Below are 23,659 nucleotides of genomic sequence, written 5' to 3' on the forward strand. Positions count from 1 at the left end.
CTTTTGAATGTAATCTGCTTCTTTTGTCTAGCGGCTTTCAGTATATTATTCTTGTGCTGAATTTCTGGGATCTTGACTATTATATATCTAGGTGTGTTTTTAATGGGTTTGAAGTTACTTGGCGTTCCGTATTCTTTGGTTTCCTGAAAATCAGATTGTTTCCTCATACTTGGTAAGTTTTCTGCTATTACTTCTGCCCATACTTGTTTAATGTCTTTCTCGTTGATTCCTTAGTCTCACATTGTTCATCTTTGCATCGTCTTGCAGGTGATGGATTATTTTTTCCTGCATCCTAGTTGTTTTAAAGAGATCCTTTACCTTTTCACTAGGTGCACCAGCGTCTTGAAGATCTGAAACTGTCTTCACTTTCACTTAAACAGTTTTGCAAGCTTGTGATTGAAATTTTAATTTCCTCTGTATCTCTTTGACTCTGCTGCATGCGATCTATTTCTTGTATTGCTCATTCAAGGAATATGTCATTTTTTAATCTCTTTTTTGTATCAATGTCTATTTAGAAGCAGTTATAAATTCTTTTACTGTAGTTTTTTTTTTTCAGATTGGGTTTCCTATGTTTCTGTAGTTGATTCTTTACTTCAGATGCTGAGTTCAGAGAATTTTTATTTCAGAAAATTCCACTCGGAGTTCCTGTGACACTCTGCTGTTGCTTATTATCGATGTGATTAATTCATCCATTTGAGCTGAGCTAGTGTCCTCTGCACTTGTTCTGGGTGGGCATTGGGTTTCCTCCATGTTTCTGCATTTGATTCTTTTCTGCAGATGTTATTAATTCAGGGATTTCTTTTTTTCATTTCCAGTCTGAGTTCCTCTATACCTTTCTGTAGCTGTTTATTTCAGAAGCCATTAATTCATTGATTTCAGCTGTGTGAGTTCCACTTTGTTCTGTTGTGTCCTTTGCTCTTGTTATGGGTGGGCTTGGGTTCTGAGATTGCATTTTGCTTCTTCTTTTTGTGTAGCACTGTCTTCTGACCTTTGTTTTCTATCTTTGGTGCCACATCTACAAAGTTTAAATTTATCCAGCTGTGCCTGGCTTGGGTCTGGCTGGTGTGCTCAGCTCCTTCCTGCTGCTGCCCTTTGGGGTGAACCTGTTGTGCCCCTCTGGCAAGATGTTCTGCTCCTGGACTAGCTGGGTGGTTCTCCTCCCTATACTCTGTGCAGGGAGTGCAGCTGCAGGGTTTCACTCCAGGCCTGTATTCCAGGCCTGAGCTGAGTCTGGAGGGGACAAGGTGGAGTAGGGTGGAGGCAACTCTCCCACACACTCGGCCTGGTCTAGGACTGGATCTGGGGATTCCCAGAACGTGACAGAAATTCCTACTCAGTGGGCAGGGCGGGGGAGGTGCTGCAGAGTGGTGGTGGGGGCGTCCTAAGTAGGTGGAAGAGGGTCTCACCCACTCTGCGCATGGGCTGGGAAGGCAGGTCCCGCTGGCACATCTTAGCCAAAAGCTCTCCCACACAATCACCAAGCATGGGCTAGAACTGGATCTGGGTTTTCCAGGAAGGCGGCAGAAATTCCTACTCCGTGGTCGGGTGGGGAGGTGCTGCAGAGTGGTGGGGGGCATCCCAAGTGGGTGAAAGGGGGTGTCACCCACGCTGCACCTCGACTGGGACCAGTATGCCCCGCTAGCGTAGGGTTGCAGAAAGCTCTCCCACACACTCACCAGGCCTGGGCTACGACTGGATTTAGGGGTTCTGGAACAGAACAGAAATTCCTACTCAGTGGGTGGGGTGCAGGAGGTGCTTCGGAGTGGTGGGGGCATCCCATGGGGTTGGAAGAGGATCTCACCCACTCTGTGCCTGGGTTGGGATGGCAGGTCCCGCCAGCACAGGGTAGCTGGAAGCTCTCCTGCACACTCAACAATAGTTTTTTGGGTGTTGTTTTTTTTTTTGGTTTTGTTTTTTTTTTTTTTTTTTTTGAGACAGTGTATTGCTATGCAGTTCAGCCTGGCCTTCAACTCACTTTGTAGCCCAGGCTGGTCTTAAACTTGCAACAATCTTCCTGCCTCAGTCTCTCCAGTGCTGGGATTCTAGGCATGTGCCACCATGCCCAGCATTTTTTCTTTCCTCCAGTACCGGCGATCGAACTCAAGACCTTGCTCTTGTCAAGCAGGTGCTTATGCCACTGAGCTATCTCCCTGGCCCCCAAATACTTATATTTCTGCTAAATGATATACAAAAGTTCTGAGTAGTCTAATTAGGTAATTACAAACTTAAAAAAAAGTACAAAATTATAACTTAATTTGCCAAAAATATATTTGAATGCATTCTGATTTTATAAGCAAATCATCTTGAGTATTTTTGTCTTTGTGTTCAGTCTGGTACACTACTTTGAGATCAACAAATTCTTTTTTTATACTTTTAGTGTTTTGAAACATTTCCCTGTAATTTAATTTGACTTACAGATAAATGTTAAATTAAAAATATGCTTCTAACAAAGTTGCCAGCTGGTCAAAATGATGTTAAAGTTGACTGGTTTTATAAATGTAATAAAAATTGTTTATGACTTGAAAGGCTCTTATTTCAAAATTTAATGTTAAATATTATTAGATTTTTCATAATTTCTCAAACTTTAATTAAATAAAAATTCCTCAGGTTGGGAAGAAATATTGGACAGAACTCCTATCAGGGCTGAGGATATAGCTCAGTGGCATAAGCGCCTGCCTGGAAAGTACAAGGTCCCGAGTTTGATGCCCAGTACCGCAAAAAAAAAAAAAAAATCCTATCGATAAGAAAACAGTTGCCTGAAAACATTTGTGCAGTCCTTGTTCATTAATGAGAAGCCCCAGTAATTTACATAGCCTTACTGGAGACACCCCAAAAAATATTGTTCAAATATATCATTGTGACATGTTTACATGGTTATTGTCAAACGGTGAAATTCAAAAACTCTAAGGTTTCTCATGAAAACACGCTCTCAGCGCAGAACTAAATTGAGAAGCAATGACCATTATAGCTAATTTCATGGTGTATTAAATGTAGTAATGCCTTCCAAATGTATTCTAAAACGTAAAACTGGGTTTATAGTGATATTTTCTTTCAGTTAGACATTTGCCTTTCTCTTGTGCTCCAGGTATTTGTTAATAAGAGGTTCATGTTAAGCCAACATGAGTTCAATACATCAGTCAAATAATAATTCTTTAACAAAATTTATGTGATGTGTATGCAATGTTTGTGCCACTTTTACAGATGCTTAGATATTGAACAGATGACGTTACAAATTTCTTCAATGACATCCTATTAAAGGACAACAGATTAGGTAACAGTTTTTTATATACTAGGTACAGATGACTGACTAAAAAGTCTACTCAATGCCAAGATGGAGATTTAAACACGCTACAAAAATGTCATAACAACTGTTATGCTACCATACTATGTATTGGTTTTGATTTCAAAAATTCTGTCTAAAAAAAAAAGGCCGGCCAAGCAGCTCAGCAGACTAAAGCACCTGTTTAAATAGATGCTGGGACTTGGGTTCTATCTCTGGCATGCAGTGTCGGCCCCGACCCCAGAGCACACTGAGACAGCGATTAAGACTAGGTGTGTATGCACCTGTAATCCCAGCACTTGGGAGGCTGAAAACAAGAGAATTACCAGGAGTCTGATTTATATAGTGAGACCCTGTAGACCCTGTACTAAATAATTTTTTAAAAAATTCTCTGTTAAAACTGTATAACTGTTGTCTATTATCATCCTACAGGAAATGAGTAACAGTTCTCTGGCTATAATTCATATGTTAAGGTGCTTAGTACTTAGATAAAATTTTAATAAATTCATTATTCCCACTACAAAGTAATGCTATTAACCTTCTCTTCTGGATGTTCAACAACTGAGATTTGGAGACCAAGAATTAGATAGATGGGCCAAGAGAGTACCCAATATTTTGACCCTAGCACGCCACGGTCAATGAAGACCCATAATAAATAACCTCTGCTGTGACATCCTCTAACTCAGTTGGGTCCCTGATCAGAGATCAAGGAGATTGTGAGGCCAGAGGAAAGTGATTCTACGGTATATGGTATGCCTAAGGAGAGTCACCCAGAGAAAAAAAAACATAGAAAACAATTTGGTCAAGCAATGGTCATGACTCATCCTGATGGCTAACACTAACAGAAGTACTGAAAAGCACTGTGTGTGATTCCAAGGTAAATCCTAACATTTAACTAACCTTGTTAAACAGTAAGGAGTTAATTTTAAGTAATACAGGTCTCACTTTAACTTAGTCTTCAACATCTAGCAGGAAAGTATAAGCATAAGATGTATGAAACTATGCTTAGTCTTCCCTAACCAGTTAGGGATAGCTCTTCAGAACAAAATGATTATGGACAGCTAAGTTAGTTACACAAGTATTACAGATAGAGCTCACTAGCAAAAAAAAAAAAAAAAAAAAAAGATATCCAAATTAATAAATAAAATGGAATGGCCCAGTATAGCTAACAACATGGAGACAAGGGTAAGTTTGTATATTAACAGGTCATAAAAACATCATTGTGGATGTATCCTGAAACAAGCAGCCATACAGAGAATCTTGAAACCTGTTAAGTCTACTGTGACCAAACCCATCTTAGATTCTACAATGGACTGATTATATTAACACACTTTTAATTCTGTTCTTAGTCTGTTATCTGCAGAAAACTCCAAACCCAAAAACACTACTGTAATTACAAAAAGAACAAAAAATTAGTAAGAGACCCCTATAAAGTGGCTCTGAGCAAGATTTGCATCAATCAATTGGCTTTTCATGTTTGCTTGTAAATCTGGCCAAGGCTTAGGCCCCTTATCGGGAAAGGGATGGCCTGTATTAGCAGGTAAAGACATGGGACCTCAGAGAACAAGACAATGCTGATGTACGACTGTAATTAGAACTCCTGGTTAACTTCCTTGATTACCAGCCTGACTGGCCCCAATCTAATAATAACCGCTAACATTTGGGCCATGCCTGATTTACTGCATAGAAGAGAGGATACAAAGTACTATACACTGGGTACAAATGATGGTTTTAACTGAATCTACAAAATATAAATTACCACATGAAGGACTATATATATTCTAACAAAGGAAAATATGTCCTTGAGCGGGGAATGAAATGCCAAGAGAAACTCCATTTTAGAAGTCACTTAAACTTTAGGTGAATTCACTCCTCACACTCTTCCCTCTTAACCATAAAATCCACAATAGAACAAATTGCTAATCTAAGGAAACTGTAGGAGGCTAAAATTTAACCATACTAACAAACCTCTGGAATATGTAAACCTTGTGACATTTTGGTAAAATTTCAAACTGACCTAATGTGACCTAGGCTACGTGTAAATGTTTAAAAAAAAAGAAAGAAAGTACCAATTTCTCTGATTATCAACATTCCGATTTTCCAACAGGCTGTTCTGCCAGCAACAAAAACATTTCCATTGTTAGTCTCATGTTTATCTCACTGAATTTTGCTGCAAGTTATTTGTCTTTTCAGATTTTCAGTCTAGATTAATCCTGGATCTCTTAAAAAATTTATCAGGTTAGCAAAAATTGTTCATAATACTTATTATCCACTATTTATGTAGAATCGTAAGTCTTCCCACTTATTTTCAGTAATGAGTCTTCTCAGGCCAGAGTTCAATCCCTGGTTCCACAAAAAAAAAAAAAAAAAAAGGTTAGATGTGTTCAAAGAAACATCTTAAATTTTGCCTGTGCTCTAGTCTTTATTTCCTTTCTTCGACTAACTTAGGGTTTAGTTTGTTCTTTTTAAAGTCAGGCTGTTTGAGAGTATCTTTAATGCATGTGTGCCTTAAAATGCCATTGTTACGGCTTTTGCAGCAGCCTAGATTTTGGTATGCTTCACTTAGCTGTATACATTTTCCAATTTCCTTTGTGATTTTGTCTTCTATGCACTGGTTAATTTGTGAATTTTGCTGTTTATCTCCTGTTACAGATATTCACTCATCCCATTGTGGTTCAGAAATATAGGTGTTTCTAAACACCTATCTTCAATTGTATTAATCTGCAGTCCAACCCACAGTGCATCACAGGACTAGCGAAGACTGTATGCTGCTGCAAGAGGGTGGAGGGTAATGTGCATGCCTGTTACAGACAGTAGACAGCCTAATATGCTGTTTAAGTGTTCCATCTCATCGTCTGCATAGCTGTTCTATCCATTATTAAAAGGTGGCACTGAAAGTTTCAACTAGTATTGTATAAGGTGTGACTATAAATTGTGGTGAATTTTTAGATTTTCTACAAGTTTATAATAAAAGACACACTGCCCTTAATCCCCCTCAGAATACTCCCTTTTACTTCAAACACACTTACCTCATCATATTTGCCATGTCCTGAAGCCATCCTAAAAGTCCTCTCTCATGAGTATCTTTACAAGGCAGAATCAAATGCATGGTGAATGTTGCTACCAGGTGCCATCTAACGGAAAAGCAGGGTCATAAAAACATCGTGTCCCTCACTGCATTCACCAGATCTGGCACTGTGTGACTTTTGTCTCTTGCCCAACATCAAAATGACCACAAAAAGTAAACGCTTTTGAACTGATTAAGGACACTGAAGTGGCCATAATCATGTAAATGTAGACAATCACCAAAGAGGTCTCCATGGTAAGAATGGGATAAATGCATTCGATAGGTGAGTTATGAGAGGGTTTAATGGCATTTAAATGCATTTGATAGCATTCTTTTACTGTAATAATTTCACTGTATTTTTAAATCATACCTTGTATGTATCTCCAAGCCCAGAACTCTTTTCTCTCTGTACTTCAACTCTGCCTAATAAATGTCTATGCCTCAAATTCTTTTTCTGAAGAGCTGATGAACCTACCCCATGGAGAGGCACAACTTGTGGTCCCCATCTCTTCTTTGGGGGAACTATCATCCAGTGATATATCTACATATATCTATGTTCACAAAGATTCAGCAGTATGAAAACCAAATCAAACCTGATGGTTAGGTTTAATGTTCATCTTATAGGGAAATTTGATTCAGGTCTCATCCAGTTCGGCTTGCAGAGAATTATGGAGAATTGAGTTCATGGACTAAGGTCATACTAATCTGGGGAGCAGGAGTAACAGCTCAAGTTGGAAATGAACCACACTTCCATCAGATAATATATAGTTTATTTAAACACTGGAATATTACACAATTATGAGAATGAGCCATGTGCAAAATGCATGTAATAAAAATCTCATGAACATATTACTGAGCCAAATAAGCCAGATACAACAAATGCATAATGTGTAATTCCATTCACATAATGTTCCTAGAACTGGACAGTGGTTAGTTAAAGCAAGAGAAGAAGTCATCAGGAAGGAGCCTGATTGGGTTGGAGACATAACTGCATCCATATGATCAACTTAGGAAAATCACTGATGTGACTGTACAAATGTTACACTTCCATCTGCTTGAAGCCTCCTGGTGCAATTCCATGGCCAAAGCAGAAGAGCACCACAGCTGACCGAGTCCTTCAGGTCTGGCTGTGAGAAACAGGTCTTCCTCCCACTGCAGAGTTCAAGGTTCTCTGCCTCCTACCAGTGCATTAAATATTAGACAGGCCTCTACCCTCTCTCTAAAGTCTCCAATGCAGGAATCAACACTCTTCTCAGGGAGCATTAGAAAAAGCACCAACATTTTGAGTCAAAATACTGACGCCCCCACAGCAAACAGCTCAGGCTACAGATGCTGACCAGGTGAAGACTCACCTGTGACATGCAGCCAGGGTGCAGGCTAATAGATCAGCATCCTCTTTCCCTCACTTTCTTGTCATTGCAATGGAAATGATAGTGCTTACTGCAGAGAAGTTAAAGGGACTGAGATGACTTACCACAGGTAAAACACTTGGTGAATGATACAAGTTTGTAGCTTCGAGATAATAGCTGTTAACTCGGCTTCATCCAAGGACTTCAGTCCCTGAGGAAGCAGTTCTAGGGTGAAGGCTTAAAGACTTCAACCAAAGTCCCCACAGCCAAGCCATGAACCACAGGTATTTTGGTTCATAACTTCTATCAAGGCCCAGGTGCCCACTGGCCTCTATTTACAGATCTAAGGACCTTTGCAGTGACTGGCTCCAGATAACTCAAGTATACAGAGCCTGAGGTAGACAACAAAGCCAGTTCACACAGCGAAAACAATGCTCAGCAGCTGGACCTTCGACACTGGCACTTCCACCCCACATACAGGCCTAAGAAGAAGCTGAGTCGTAGTCAGAGACATGCTAGAGGCACACAGAACAACTTACTCAATGAACTAAGAGGGGCTCTAGGGCACACTCCCAGGAAAGCTAGCATGGCTGGGATCCGTACCTCTCACGGCTCCGTACCCTTTCTGCTTTTCACTGCTAACAACACTGTATCCTGACCTCAACTTCACCAAGGTTTGTACCCCTCTGCTCTGATCCCCAATTGACACATGTGAAGTCAAACAGTAATTCCGTTTATTCAAGCTCCAAGTGCAGGGTAGGGGAATGGGCCAGGAATCACTGTATCCATAAGCAAACTTCCAATCTATACAGGTTCACTCTCTTTAGTGGGAGTCTCCATCAATGCCATTGCTATCCAAGACCAAACGTTCCCAAGAGTCAGACTATGCTTCTTGCTTGCAGGCCCTACAAACACAGGCCTGGCCTGCCCACTCTCGACAGCAGAGGATAACACCAGTGCTGAAGACTGCTGCTGCCAGTGTGTCCCCCTGAACACTGGCCACAACACCTTTCCCTGAGGCAGATCCCAGGCCCAAAGAACTCAATGTCAGTGCTTGTGGCCACACACAATGAAGCCTTCTCCCAGACCAGACTGTGCCATTCCACAAATGGCTGCTCAGATGTTCATCTCTAACTTCACCAAGGAGGATAAACTGCTCGGCAGGTGGCCAGTCTGGGACCACTGGACAACTGTCTTCCCACTGCAACCCACACAGAAAAGGCCTGCAGCGTGCAGGAAAGAACCCTGCCCCTTTCACCTTCACCCCATCGCTGCCCAAACTCAGAGTGGTGGGAGAGTAAGGAGAACAGATAAAGCAAGGGACCAACAGTTACAGAAACACTGTGGTTGCTTGCACAATGTGCTACCATCTGCAACAGCCAACTCTGCCCAGAGCCCTTCTCCCACCAGCTAGTTCCTCTTTTCTCCACACCAAAAGCCTCAATAACTCCACTTTTTCTCTTCTCTCTGCTGTTTTACCATTCAATCCCATGGGGGATTCTTCTTTCCTTGAAATAACCCCATGGAGTGGAAAGAGCTTCAGGAAACTAAAAATACATGTATTGCCTGTGAACTGAGGCTAAAGCAGCAGCATAGCACGGGATGAGAATGCTCTTAGCACCTACCAAACTCTTCTGACCCACATGGACGTCAGACTGCAGCAGCAAGCCTGCACTCCAGCAAAAGCTCCACTCTCAGCATTACCAGTTGCTCTGCCTGTCCACTGGCAGTCACAGGAAGTTTGCTACTTGACTGCTAATCTAACACAGTGGACAACAGATATAAACTAAGGCTGTTTTGAAAACAAGTATGATAATTACACAAAGCAACATATCTATAAGCCATGCTTTAAGCAATTTAAAAAAGAATACACAATTACTTTGCTCTCAAAAGTTTCTCAGTACTCAAAACCAGCAGGTTTCCTAAATGCTGACATAATGTAAGGACAACAGTTCATGTAACCATCAGTTCTGAAAAAAATTAATTACACAACTTTCTTAAGTACTTGGGATTGAACCCAGCACCTCACTCTAGAGAACTATTTTGCCACTGTCTAAGCAACTGTTTCACCAATGAACTATATACTCAAGCCTTTCTATTTTTATTTTGGTGCATTAAATTGCCCAGCCTGATCTTAAGCCTGTGTCCCTCCTGCCTCAGCCTCAGTAATCTGGATCATAGGCGCTTATCTAGGCACAAATGCCAATCTGCCAACGATTCTGAAATGGCAAATGAAAATCCAAAATGATGATCAGACAATGGCTCCTACTGTGCAAAAGCACTGGTGTAACAAAGAAGCAGGAAGCACTTATTACTGGGCTGAAGCAGGTATTCAGCATCAGTAACCTAGACCTAACATCAAGCCAGAACTGATTCAAAGTCCACATTCCTATTGCAGTTACATGTACAAATCTGAAAAACTCCAACAGGTTTAAGGGATAGGGAGTGTCATCAAATCTGGAGAAAAGCTACACTATAGCATCCCTGTTCAATGAACAGGGCAAGCATGGTGCCTAGTTAACAACCCTGTGGCTGAGAGCAATGACTGTTTCAGCCAGAAAATCTTAAGAGAAAGTCAGAAAATTCCAAAATAACTATGCTGCCAGCTCAATATTCTAAATAGTTCCAAAATGCAACATGTTAGCAAATAGTTATATAGAAATACAACACACAGAAAAAATTTTAGTTAAGTAACTTTATGACAATCTAATATCAAGTTTTAAACTTAAGTCTATAGTAACATATACTGAACATTTACATTCACATGTACACAACATGATCCATTTAGTCTTAAAACTATTAAGTGACAGACTATGGAGCGGAGCCCACACATAGGCAGCAGGTGTGCTCCATTGCCACAGTGATAGCTGCAGGAAGTGGACCACTGTAAACACATGACAGACTGGAGCACTGTGCAGAATCCAGTTGCTGTAACACGTCACAATAACTTTTATGAGCCAACACAGTAGAGGCAAATGAATTCTTAAGACATTACGTAAAAATAAATTTTTAAAGATGAAGGTCCCAGCTCATTTCTATATACACACGCAAAGTTCATCTGTCACAGACAGCAAATGTTAGCTACACTGGAGTTTCCAGCTGCAGCTTGCACATTTAGAATTTATGATTTCAATGCACACAGAGAGCACTGTCAAGTCTGTCTGAGACGGACATTCAAATTTGCAAGGACAGAGCTGCCTCAGTGCCTGCGAGCTTACTGCTGCTTCTCAAAGGCAAAGACCAAGTAAATACCTGGGAAAGAAACAGGGGAGTCGGGTTAGCTTCTCACATCCTCGAGGTAACAGCACAACAATCTTAGTCCTCTTTATGGCTAGGTAAATACTCTTAGGCTTTCAAGCACCTTTTGAGGGAGAAAAACTTCATTAATCTTAAAAGCTCTATTATATGAGTCACATTTAGGCACCTATGGAATCATTTATATTTACTTTCAAAATAGGTATCCACCTATTACAATAGAGAAAAGACAAGTCATGAGAAAGCCTATCCAGCCCTTAAAATTCTATCAGCCCTTAAAATTCTAAATATCACTTAAGAAAACCTAAAAATATAAAAGCAAAGAAAACCAAAAGCCTTTTTTCTTTTTTTTTCCAAAGAACCTGGGATTGAACTCAGGCCCTTGCTTATTCTACTTAGCCATCTCCCTGGCCCCTAAAAAGCCTGTTTAACTGAAATCTTTTTACCTGGCACAAGGAAGGCAGGATAATTATGTAACAAGCAGAAATAATAAAATTCATTGTTTGTAATTCACATAGAGCACAAACATAAAATTAGTGAGAAGAAATACAAGACACACATAACAAGACATAACAAAATCCACCCAGTTACCTAGCTGCTATGCTTGGGCCTAGCATGGAAAGTGCATCGTAAAGCACACAGTAAGAGATGCTGAGAAAACCCATCCACCTGGCCCCGTGATGACACTTTTACACATACCCAAACCTAACAGTATTCCCTCAAACAAGGCACCCTACTGCGGTACGTGTCCAGATACAGACAGGTCACAAATATGATTCTCTGTGCACATCATGCCACACCTAGTAAGATACCCCCACAGACTGGAAGGCAAGAAACTTTCTCAAAAGATGATTGATCCTGAAACTATTACCAGCTGTTCAGTGCACACACAAGGACACTAAATAGCAATCAGCACAAAGGCCATATAAGCAGACTTTGAAGGCAAGACAGACAGATGAAAGCCTGAGACAGCTTCCAGAGTTTTCACTCTTCCAACTCACCCAGCACAGCAGTGCTGTCCCAGTCTCATGAGACACTTCTTGGCCATGCTACTGTGCTACTCCTTCTTGACCATCTTCACTCTTCCTTCAGTGCAATGACTGTGGCTGTCAGCACAGGCCAATAAGCAGGCAGAATGCTCATAGAACTGCAGGCTCCTCACCTAAGCCCCACCCTAGTAATTTCCTATAGTGCATCCTGCTCACAGAGCCATCCAAAGCCACAGCAAACCAACTCTCAGCACCCTTTCCCCTAATATAGTGTTGGTCACAGTACTCTATCAAAACTGGAATCTGACTTGGGATGTGGTTAGTAACTCTCAAGCTTCTCAAAGTCCCACTCATAGCAGGGACTTCTGTGGGGACAAGTAAAACTGTTGCCTTAGACCGACCATAAGGTTCTCTCACTGCTCCCTCACCTGTGGGAGGTACACGGGACTGACTACCAGTGTATTTGTGAAGCGCTGTGAGGCCAGCATGAGTCAGGGCAAAGGCCAGCTCCAGTAGCACCAGTAAATGTGCAACACTCAGTTGTGTCAACTACTGTGTTACTGCTGAGACTTCACTCCTGTCACACTCTCCACCTATTTTTCCCTTTTAGCATTTTAAAAGTTTACCTAGCAGTACATTTCACTAGTGCCTATTTCTTCCATTCCATTGTACAAGGCAAAGATTTAACCTGTTTGCTTTCTTATTCTCTAAAGTTTGTCTTTGTCACTTATGCCGTCAACATAAGCAACAAACATTAAACTGTGCAGGCGGTGGGGAATGGACAGAAACAGAAAGATGAGCCTCAGGACTTCCCTGTGGGGACCATAGTCCTACCAGGTCGCAGGCTCTCCAAGGCCTCTTCACATCCTGCCTCTTTTCACCCTCACTGTTGCCTCAGTCGGCACCCAGCACTGTGCCTTCACGTCAGCATTAGCACAATCAGGATTAGAAAAACATAGAAAGTTTCATGTGAGCCACTGAGTTCAACAGAATTCCAAGGCAAACACTAGATGGAGAGTATTCAGTACACACAGGCAATAAACATTTTATACATGTTTCTGAACCATAGCCTACATGGCTTCCTCGTCACCACACAGCTGAGCAAGAAAGGGCGTTAGACTCACAGGGGCACTGGCACACTGTGCACAAACATGCACATGAAATATGCCACAGAAAGGCTGTGACTCTGTGGAGCTGTCATTTAACCTGCACTGATGATATATATATACATATATATATCTACATATACTCACTTGTAGCTTCCCATTCTGATTTACTTAGAGTTCCCTGAAATTAGGAAAAGAAAGAAAACGTTAGACTCAATATGGAAATAAAAATATACTTGTTTTTCCACTGTGGACTGAGATGGCTTCTCTGAACAGAGACACACATAGTTGACTCTTAACAGAATTATGATCTGAGGCTAAATGAATGCCACCTTCTCACCAGTACACCCTCATACCAGTACACACAAAGATGGCAAAAATGGGGGGGAAGGCTGAAAAGGCACACATCTTAAATTTCTAACCTGGAAAATGAAAACAATAAAAGCCTATCTTGATTCATCAAACAGCATAGGAGGGAATAACACCCATGTTTTCTGGACAAGCCACAAAGTCAATAAAAAGGTAATGAATTAAACATTCCAACACAGCAAACGTGCAGCACTGCACACGCCACCGACACGACAAGGCCCAGTAATACGTGCAGCACCAACACAACAAGGCCCAGCAGCAGCTCGAGAACCCAAGTGATCTGAGGGGACAAGTGTGAGTACTGCGCGAGGACATCAGCACGTGTGCCATGAAAACTTGCACAATTTCTACCGATGAGTAGCAGTCAGAGCTATGGCTGACATCAGGCATGGGTAAACCATAACTTTTTCACACAGAAGTCAGCGAAGAGAAGAAGTACCCTTGCTTTAAGTTTACAAAGCTCTGAATTCTCCCTTGGAGCAGTGAGTCAGCAGCACCTTGGAGAGCAGGGACCCTGCCATGCGAGCCTCTCATCGTCCCCTCTCCATACTGCTCCAGACAGGCACTCCTCCCTTGACTCATGGAAAGATTTATTCTATACAGTATGGCACCAAAAGTCATCTGAACTTAGGAGAAACAGATTATTGTACCTCTGACTTGCAATTCAGAGAGCACATATACATGTGCAATCATCGTCTAAATCCCCAGATAGCAGGCTTTTCCCACTTCCTGTGAAGTACTCTGAGAGTAAGAGCTCACCAGTGGCAGCCTCACTTGTCTGCTCTCCATGTAGGCTGCTGCATGCTCGTAGTCGCCAGCCCTCTCAGAGGTGAGTTTAGAGTGCTCATTTGCAGGGTACGGCTGGGGAAGCAAGTGGAATTCCCAATAAAGAGACTCTATTGGCTGAAATTTACAATTTAGAACTTAACACTATACATCACTGAAATAAAGTAAGAATCCCTAAGACTACCACCTACATGTATTTTTCAAATACAGAAAAAAGGCAAGTTCAAAAATTATTTTTATTTTAAAGAGAAAAAATAAAGTGACACAGAATTTCAAAACAAGGTAATATGAAATTAACTGTTATATTGCATATTGTATCTCCAAAGTAGTGGCTTAGATTATAAGACATGCAAAACTGATTAAATAATAAGCACAAACCATTCCTTCCAATGAACTAATACAAATTAGTATAATTATCTTAGCTATCTTGTGTGTATATGGATGTTTTTTCTTTCCCCCATCCCAGATATTCCTTTCGAGCAGTTTCTTTCCCTTTCACAGTGTTTATTTTACCTATTGGACTTCATTTATTATTTGTTTCTTACCCTAGGGAGACAATACAATGTTTACACATGCAAGTCTGATTTATTTATGAGTATGGTCTCTAGGTGCATCCATTTACCTATAAAAGCCTTGAGTTTATCCTTCTGTATAGTTGAGTAGTACTCCATTGTATAAAAATACATCTTTTTTTATCTATTCCTTGGCTGATGGGCATCTGGGTTGCTTCCAAGATTTAGCTATTACAAATTGAGTTCCTATAAATATGAGTGCACATATGTAGCTATGGTATGATTTTTTCACAATCAGAAGTTACATAAAATACCCAAGGGCCGGTGAAATAGCTCAGTGGACTAAGCGCTTGCTTAGGTAAGTGCAGGGGCCAGAGTTCGATCCCTAGCACTGTATGCCGTGCCGGCCCTGCCCACAGGCTCACTGAGCCAGTAATGGAGTCCAGGCGTGGTGGTGCACACCTGTAATCCCAGCACTCGAGAGGCAGAACACAGGAGGATCACTATGAGTCCTAGTTGTGTAATGAGACCCTGCACATAACACATACACATACACACACACACACCAAAAAAACCTAAATTAAAAATCTAATAGGGGCCAGGGAAATAGTTCAAAACAATAATCACTTGCCTGGCAAGCACAAGGCCCTGAGTTCAATCCTCAGTACCACAAGAAAGAAAAGGAAAGGAAAGGAAAGGAAAGGAAAGGAAAGGAAAGGAAAGGAAAGGAAAAAAGAAGTGCCTAGAAAGGGAAGAGCCAGGTCAAATGGGACCTCTACTCCTAGTTTTTTTGAGGATCTCCACACTGATTTCCACAGTGGTTGCAATTCCACCAACAGTGCAGAAGGGATTCTTTTTCCTACAACTCCACCAGCATTTGAAGAATCTTTTAAAATACATACTATAGTCAGCTTTTTATCACAATCTTGGAACACACAAAGCAAAAATAAACTGTAATTTAATCACAACCAAAGGTGGCCATTTAGCAGCACATACTATGTATCCTCTTTGCTGCTAGACAAGAGCTGTTTCTGTTACAATACAAAGCTTAAAGAAGGTATTAAGAGCTAAGTATTACTATGACGATAATTCAGTAGTCACATTAAACAACAATTAGAAATACATAATATAGGAGCCAGGGAGATGGCTCAGTAGAATAACCCTGAGTTCAATCTCTGGTTCTGCCAAAGACAGAAAGACAGAAAGACAGAAAGACAGAAAGACAGAAAGACAGAAAGACAGACAGACAGACAGACAGACAGACAGACAGAGACAGACAGATATTACATAAAAAGTCAATAGAGGACCTCATTTAAAATGACAAACACTGTGAGTTCAAGGAAAGCAACTAAAAGCACCCACTGTTTCAAACCCAGTGTTAAATCCATTTTAAGTATTTTCTCTTTGTACTATGAAGTATTTTCCCTCATACATATAAGGGAAAATATTGAAACAGAAGTTACATTAGATATTTACTACACTACCATCTTCCCCACAAAGGATATACATTCTTCATAATACCTTCATCTTACATGACTAACCAAGTAGCAAGGAGCCACTCTGAAACTTCAGTTCCTTTAAACAACTTTTCAGGGAGACCCACAAAAACCTGCCCATCCAACATCCCTTTCTTTCTAAGTATCCACAGCATATTCATGCACTAGAAATCAAGCTATTTGTTATTGTACAAGTACTAGGCTATTTGGAATTTCCACATTATTAGCATTAGCAATGGTACTTATTACATCTTGAAGGATAAAAGAACCAATACTTGCTAAGTTTTCTAACAATTTAATCTCATACAGTTTCAACATACTACAAAGCTTCAGGTCTTTATTTTAAATGACTATCAAACCATGCTGTGGGGCCGGCCAGATAGCTCAACAGATTAAAGCACCTGCTTAGGCAGACAGAGGGGCCAGGGATTTGATCCCCGGGCCTGCCATGCCAGCCTCACCTGTAATCCCAGCTCTTGGGAGGCTGTAAACAGGAGGATCATATGAGTCCAAGCTATATAGACCCTGTACACCCTGAACTAAATACAAAAAAAAAAAAAAAAAACCACAAACATGGTGTGGAAAATCTGCTTAGCTGTCTGTTCATGAACATTTCCCATTTCTCTGCTGCTCATTTTGAAAGATCAAACAACAGACAATACACGGCTATGTACAGCTATACAGCTGACTGTTTTCAAAACTTACTAAAATACATACATCATGTTATGTCCTGTCAAAGAACTTAATTGTTCAGAATTATGCCTAGAGTAAGTCCACTGGTACAAACAGTAGATAGGTGACAGGGTTTCATAATCTCAGCGCCTTGTTATATGTTTCCCTGCCCTGGGGCTTCCTAACTTCAGTCCTATGGCTCAAGTCCTTCCCAGTGTGCAAGCTTTATAACTCTGGCACCATGGCCCAGGTCTCTCTCTCGGTCAAGACTTTGTAACTTTAGTTCCACAGCACTTATCCTTCTGTTTTCTCCTTGCACTGAAGTAGCTGCACCTTGACCATTCTTTCTACTTATCTCTCCAAACTATCTTTCTTAAGTCACCCAAACATCATCTTAACCTTTACGGGCTGTGCCCCTCACCCGTGCCATGGCCTTAAGAGGTTCTCAAAGTGACTGGTCCAGAAACAGGGACAAGACCAGAGGACTTGAGGACCAGAGGAAGCAAGGTGTCAATACTGTTCATGTCACCAGACACCAGAGAGCTTGGTCACAGCCTCAAGGGCAGGGCTTGGGAGAAGCAGTGTAATAAAAATATACATAATTAACATTACTTCCTCACACCCCTGAGAGCTCAGGTTTAATGCCCTATATCTGCTGACATCTTTTCCATAAGGCTCTTTGTATGCTGCCTGCATTTCAAGTATTTCTTCAATAATGTCAGCTACTTTCCCATCATAACGAATTCTCTGGTTGCATGTCTGTCTCCTTAATATAGCCTAAGGTCCTTGTTGCCCCACATCCTGTAATCTAAGTACATTTTAGAATTCATTACTTATATATTAATAGGAAACATAAATACTTGATCGTATGCATATAAAGCTGGTCAGGTAGGGACAATGTATTCAAAGTGCACAGCCTTATGTAGAAACACACATACACATGCACACGTACACATACAGCTCCTAAGCTCCTCTTCCTCAAGAAAAATAAAAACTCCTAATGCTCCTAATACAAAGAAGATGAAAATATTCCTAATTCAAAGGCATACCAAAAGGGGTGGGGAGATAGCTCAGTAGAGTAAGTGCTTGCCTGGCAAGCACATGGTCCTGAGTTCAATTCCCGGTACCCCCAAAAAAAGACAAACCAAACATAATCATCTCATTGATTATCGGTTTTAAAAGACAACTTAAGATTAAAAGAAAATCTTCCTACTGTAACTCTGACAGGAAACTTTTGACTATTACCTATAAAAAAGATTACACAGACTTAACAACTTTGTGACCCTGAAACAACTGTCTTCTTTGGGCCTCAGGCCAGAAGTCATCAAAAGTAACTTCTCTGTCTACTTCATGGAGTAATCAATACAGTAAGACAGGGTGTGCTTAAAGTACTGTGTTGGGAGCAGGTGAAGTTGGAGATTGGTCGTATGTGTGAGGGTAGGACAAGACCTCAGTGCCTGAAGTGGTCAAGCTACCTCAGTCTTAAGAAAAACATCCTTCCTGGACAATTTCAGTCATTAGTCACTAGGCAGCCTGTGTCTCGTGATACTAACTTTGCGAAGGTATAAACAAACACCCCTAATGCTGTTCTTTGGGTCCTTTGCCAATCAGGCAAACAGACCCCCACCTAACCCAGTTCTTGTCTCTCTTTGCCTCATTCCCGTCTCAGTTTCTCCCCAGGATACAAAAAGATACCAACTCCCCACAATACTGATGTCACAATTCTAAATCAAACTTTCTGAAATTTGATGCTCACCTGAGGAGTATAATTCTTTATCTGATTCTGATTAGTAACAAACATATGCTGGGTATTTTACAGCTGTTCAATGAAGCACTATTGTGTAGAGGATAAAAGCAATCTACACTGTGTGCTGCATGTATCTCCACCATGCTGTGCTAGGATCCCAGGGGAGAGTAGGTCTCAGCAGCATACTCCAGAGGACTAAAGTCTTGGCTGTCATCCAAGAAATGTTATGCATGGTTACCCTTAGCAGGGACCCCAGCCAGGATCGTTCTAAGTTCCAGATGCACTTGGTAAGTAAGTAGTTCTCAACCAGGGGTGACAACCCAGCAGCAGACACATGCCCATGGGGGCCACAACTGAGGAATGGGTGTGGTGAGGCCAGACAATGCAGAGTGCATGTTCCCAGCCCCACAGAAGTGACAGGAAAAACCTATTTTAAAGCTATTCTACCCAGAGAACAGAACTAGATTAGTGTATCATTCACCACCCACCAGGATTTACTGAGCATGAGCCATGGAAATTTCTATGTCTGGCTCTTCCTAAGAGCCAAAGAATACACAGCAGTTATATTCTGTGACACATTTATAAGTAAACAGCCTTCGAAGGATCTCAAAAACATCCATGTAAGTTCACTATGACTTAGAATTTTTACATATTTTCTAAGTACTCACCTCCAGAGCCTGCATTCGTTTTAACAGCATTTTATTTTCATTGTTCTTAATCTTTTCTTCAAAGAACTCCATAAATGTTTTTTTGTAGACTAGTTTCATATTGTACTTCTTGAGCATTCTGTCCAAAACAAGATTACATAGTGAAAAGGCTTCCAAGATAGCTGTAATTCCTCAATAGCTTACTTTGCTGTAACAACAGCGACATCTTCTGGACTTAACTAAGAAAGCTATTTCCTTCATAAACTGACCACAAAGAAATGCAAAATTAAGAGTAACCACAACTACAAAGAAACGTTCTAAATCCCAGGGACAAGTACATAGCTCTCCCCATGTAGCACACAAGTGGAAAGTAAAAGCCAGCCTCAGGGACTGTAAGATGGGGTGAGGTTGAGGGAACATTTTCAGATTGATTCCATTCCATTTTATTGCAGCCCCCCTTCCCCATACAGCCACATACAGCTTCATAAAAACAACTGCCAACTTTCTTAAGATTCACTTTTACCTCCCATATACTCTTTCTACCTTACATCTTGGGTTACTTCTCTACAGTTACACACGTTTTTGTTTTGTTTTCTTATCTAACTTCTAAATCTCAGGTTTTGGAAAGATGAATCTGGAGTGGTCTTCATCACTCTTGTCTGGGAGGCCTGTTATCGTCACCTGCATTTACTCCACTATCCACTCATTAGAACTACCCTGTGGGTATCAAAGACATTCTCTAACTTCACAGGACTGAACCTCACGAGACCCCTTTTCTGATATTCTCCATTACTGCAGTAAACCCATCCACCTGTCCCACTCTCCAAAGCCAACATCACACCAAGTACTCCAAAGAAAGGTCATTCCTGCTGTCTGCCACCTCCCTGTTCCAATGATCACCACCATCTGCCTGGCTGCACCGGTCCAAGAACCTCTTCACTTGTCCCTGTCTTCTAGTATTAATGTCCCTCAATAAATACTCCAATTGCAGTCAAATTAACCTTCCAAAAATACAGATATAGTCAATGTCACAACCTACCCTGAACACCCTTCACACGGCTCTAATCTATGCAGTACACACACCATTCAAAAGCTCTCAATGGGGCATATGCAAGGGATCCTGCCTCCTCTTGGGCAGTTGGGTCCCTGGTTCTCTTTCCGTCTGCTCCTGTCCCACTCAGGCTTTACACACTGCTGCCACTGTACACCCTGACTGAAAAATCACTTCTCTCCAGGTAGCTTCCTTAAGTGCTCACCTCATTAGTTCTCACATTTTATACTTAGGTTCAATTTCCCCATGGCATTTGCCAAATAAATGTACCATTATGGTCTGCTGCCACACAAGCAAGGAGATGACTTTAGGAAGCAGGGAAAGGGAAGAGCAGAAGAAGGGAATGACCTTTCACCAGGCAAGGAAGGGCTTGTGTGTGAGGGACATGTGAGCCATGGAGCTGGTATACAAACAGCACGTGAAAGACAAAGCTGCCACTTTAGCCAGCCCTCCATGGAGGACAGCAGGAGCCAAGGTCAGTCCCCTTCCACTCCAGACAGCTCCAAAACAGCCTTTAAGATTTAAACCAAGTGGTTTATTTTTTAATCATTTATTTATTTGGAACAGGGTCTCACTACACAGCTGACTTGTAGTGATCTTTCTGTCTCAGCCTCCCCAGCACTGGGATTACAGGGATGCACCAGCACACCTTGTTTCAATGGCCAGCACAGTGCCTAGGTTTCCAGGGCTGGCATGGCATGCAGTATCAGGGATCAAACCTGGGTCCCTATGCTTGCCAGACAGGCACCTAGACCACAGAGCTATCTCTTCAGCTCTAAACCAAGTTTGATAATGTAAAAATATTGCAATTATAAAGAACCCAAGTTGAGATAGCAGAATAGGCTCTATAGTAAAACCTAATTAAATTTTTGTTCAGTTTCCATGAAAAACCAAAAGTGCCTTAGACATTTTCTGATTCTCTTACTAAATACACAATTTAATGAATAATTTTCCTCAAAATGTAATTTTCTTAAAAATTAGATATTGTCAGGACTTGTCACTTTATAGGCTTATTATTAGACAAGGCAAGCAGAAGATTCCTAAGCTTGCTTAGCATTTCAAAAAAATCTATCTTTTCAGATTTACTAAAATTACCAACTATGTGAACCAAAACCAAAAACGTAACATGTGAAATATATGAAAAACTGTTTAATTTATAAAGTTGAACAGTAATAACATTTTTCCAATTTATTCATTTTAGTAAAATTAAAATATGTATTTAATTTTATAAATAGTTTAATAGTCACATTACTTGTCTTTATGTTATTGTTTACAATTTTTATAATTAGTGTAAAACTAAAAATTTCTACAGCTATAATTTTACAAGCTGAGTGCCAACTCAAACAATCACCAATCAAAACTAATCAATAATAAAGCTCTTGCTCTTCTTAGTCAATATTCAAAATAAGGTTTTTGTTTTTAGAAAGCAGTAAATCATGTTTGGTCAGCTGTAATGTGGACTCCCTTAAAGCTGACTCCAGCTCTCTTCCACGCAGGGAAACCGCAACACCAGGATACAGCACAAGGCCTTGCAGTAACCCCAACTTTTCCTGTATCTATGGTTTGCCAGGAGTCTAGGAATTGAGAAGCATGGGGGAATATACTCTGAACAACACTTTTATCAACATCACTAGACAGAGGCCATTTGAAGTTATAACTGAAAAGTAAACATTTGACACATACCTGTATCAAAAAAAGGGAACCTTGGGTTTACAAAGACTCACTTCATATTACCAAAGTTACTAGCAGTCGTTTAAAGAAAAACTTTTAGTATCTGCAAGGTTTAGTATTTTCTGCCACAGGTGAAGACAACTGGCTTATTCACAGGATGAAATAATTTCCAGAAGTGAAAGAAAATTAAGCAAGGATCTCAGAGGCCCATGGGACCAATGGTGCATCTGAGGCTCCAATCTTTTCTTACAATCTTTTGTTAGACTTCTTAAGAGTGCCACTTAAAATACAGAATGAGCAGGAATAATGATTCTTCCCACTTTTCTTATAAGACAAAAAAGAAAAAGAAAAATCATTAACAGATTAATGACATTCTTACTGAGTCAGCAACGGAAAATAGACCAAGAATTCAGGGACATCCACAACACCTTCCAAGCTGAAGTCATATTTGCAGCCAAATAAAGGATAATCTCCTTTCTTCTGAAATTTCACAGTATATATTTCATTTCCAAATGATCCTGTTTCTGAAGCTTCAAGGCGTCTTCTATCAGGGTTATCCCCCGACCGAAATAAAAAGATTAAAGTAATTAAAGTACTTCCTTTGATGAGATCGTGCATGTTGAAAACGTACATAATGCAAATTAAAAAGATACTTTATTAGTTTTTTAACTGGATTGAAGCTACTTTTCAGAAGAAATATACTAAAATGTCATTAATGGTCTTATCAAAAAGTTAGGTTGGTTAAGCCCCTGGTCTTCAATATCTGATTGGTTAATTTGCCTGCTACAATTACCTCTGGTTTAGCATAACCTCAGTCTCCAAATTACATGTAAAGTTTTAAAAGATTCTTAGATCTTTGAGCACCTACTCACAATACATTAAGTGCTCACCAGTATCAAGACTAAATAGTGTCTTATGAACTCTACTTGTGATAAACATTTGCTACTTAATACTATGTATTTTGTAAACATCATGCATTTAAAAGTACTTACATCAGTTCAAAGCTATTGGGAGTGGTACCAATGAAGTAGCCTCCAGGGCTGAGTCTCTCACAAGCATTTCTGAGCATCATGTCAGCCTGCTCTGGGGACTCAAAGGAGTAATGACAGACAAACTGACAACTGCAGATGTCAAAGCACATTTCTGGGTCACGAAATTTATCAATTAAAAGTTCCTGAAACAAATTAAAATGGACTTAATATTTTGAAGCAAAAATAACATGAATGAAAAACTTTTTGGTATATTAATTCCTAGAATTTAAGAGTTCTTAAAACTATGTAAGCTCTACCATCAACCAATCATTTACATCAGTCTTCAGCTCTCTTCCCCCTTGCTATGTATGAGAAGCACAATAAAATTTTTATTTTAGCTCAAAAAAAATGATTCCTATTTTCATGGTAATTTAAAGATTCAGGGATTCTGAAATCATAATAATGTAACCAACAGCTCTTTGTTCTAGAAAGCCATCTTCATGGCTGGACTTAGAGCCCCTCAACTCCCAATGATGGAAAATATAACTTAGTGTCTTTATTTTCACCGTGGGTTGCATTGAAAATGGTAGATTGGAATCAACTTGATGGGATTCCAATAATGTAAATTTGGGAGTACAAATATTGGCTTCTTGGACCGAGATGAGGATCTGGAAGTGTCTCCTACAATTGG

General features: G+C 40.4%; 1 protein-coding gene across 1 annotated transcript in view; it reads right to left on the minus strand.

The window, feature by feature from the left end:
- Positions 1-10,053: 10,053 nt before the first annotated feature.
- Rnmt (RNA guanine-7 methyltransferase) overlaps positions 10,054-23,659 on the minus strand; it is a 30,257-nt gene continuing 16,651 nt past the window's right edge. Inside the window, exons 6-11 of the mRNA XM_023707505.1 lie at positions 22,990-23,171; positions 22,377-22,541; positions 19,297-19,414; positions 14,175-14,276; positions 13,194-13,227; positions 10,054-10,948 (exon numbers count right to left, since the gene is read on the minus strand). Coding sequence (XP_023563273.1) covers positions 10,911-10,948; positions 13,194-13,227; positions 14,175-14,276; positions 19,297-19,414; positions 22,377-22,541; positions 22,990-23,171 — 639 coding nt within the window. The 3' untranslated portion in view covers positions 10,054-10,910. The remainder of the gene's footprint in view (positions 10,949-13,193; positions 13,228-14,174; positions 14,277-19,296; positions 19,415-22,376; positions 22,542-22,989; positions 23,172-23,659) is intronic.

Source organism: Octodon degus, unplaced genomic scaffold, assembly GCF_000260255.1.
Source record: "Octodon degus isolate 3935 unplaced genomic scaffold, OctDeg1.0 scaffold00295, whole genome shotgun sequence".
NCBI classification, from domain to species: domain Eukaryota; kingdom Metazoa; phylum Chordata; class Mammalia; order Rodentia; family Octodontidae; genus Octodon; species Octodon degus.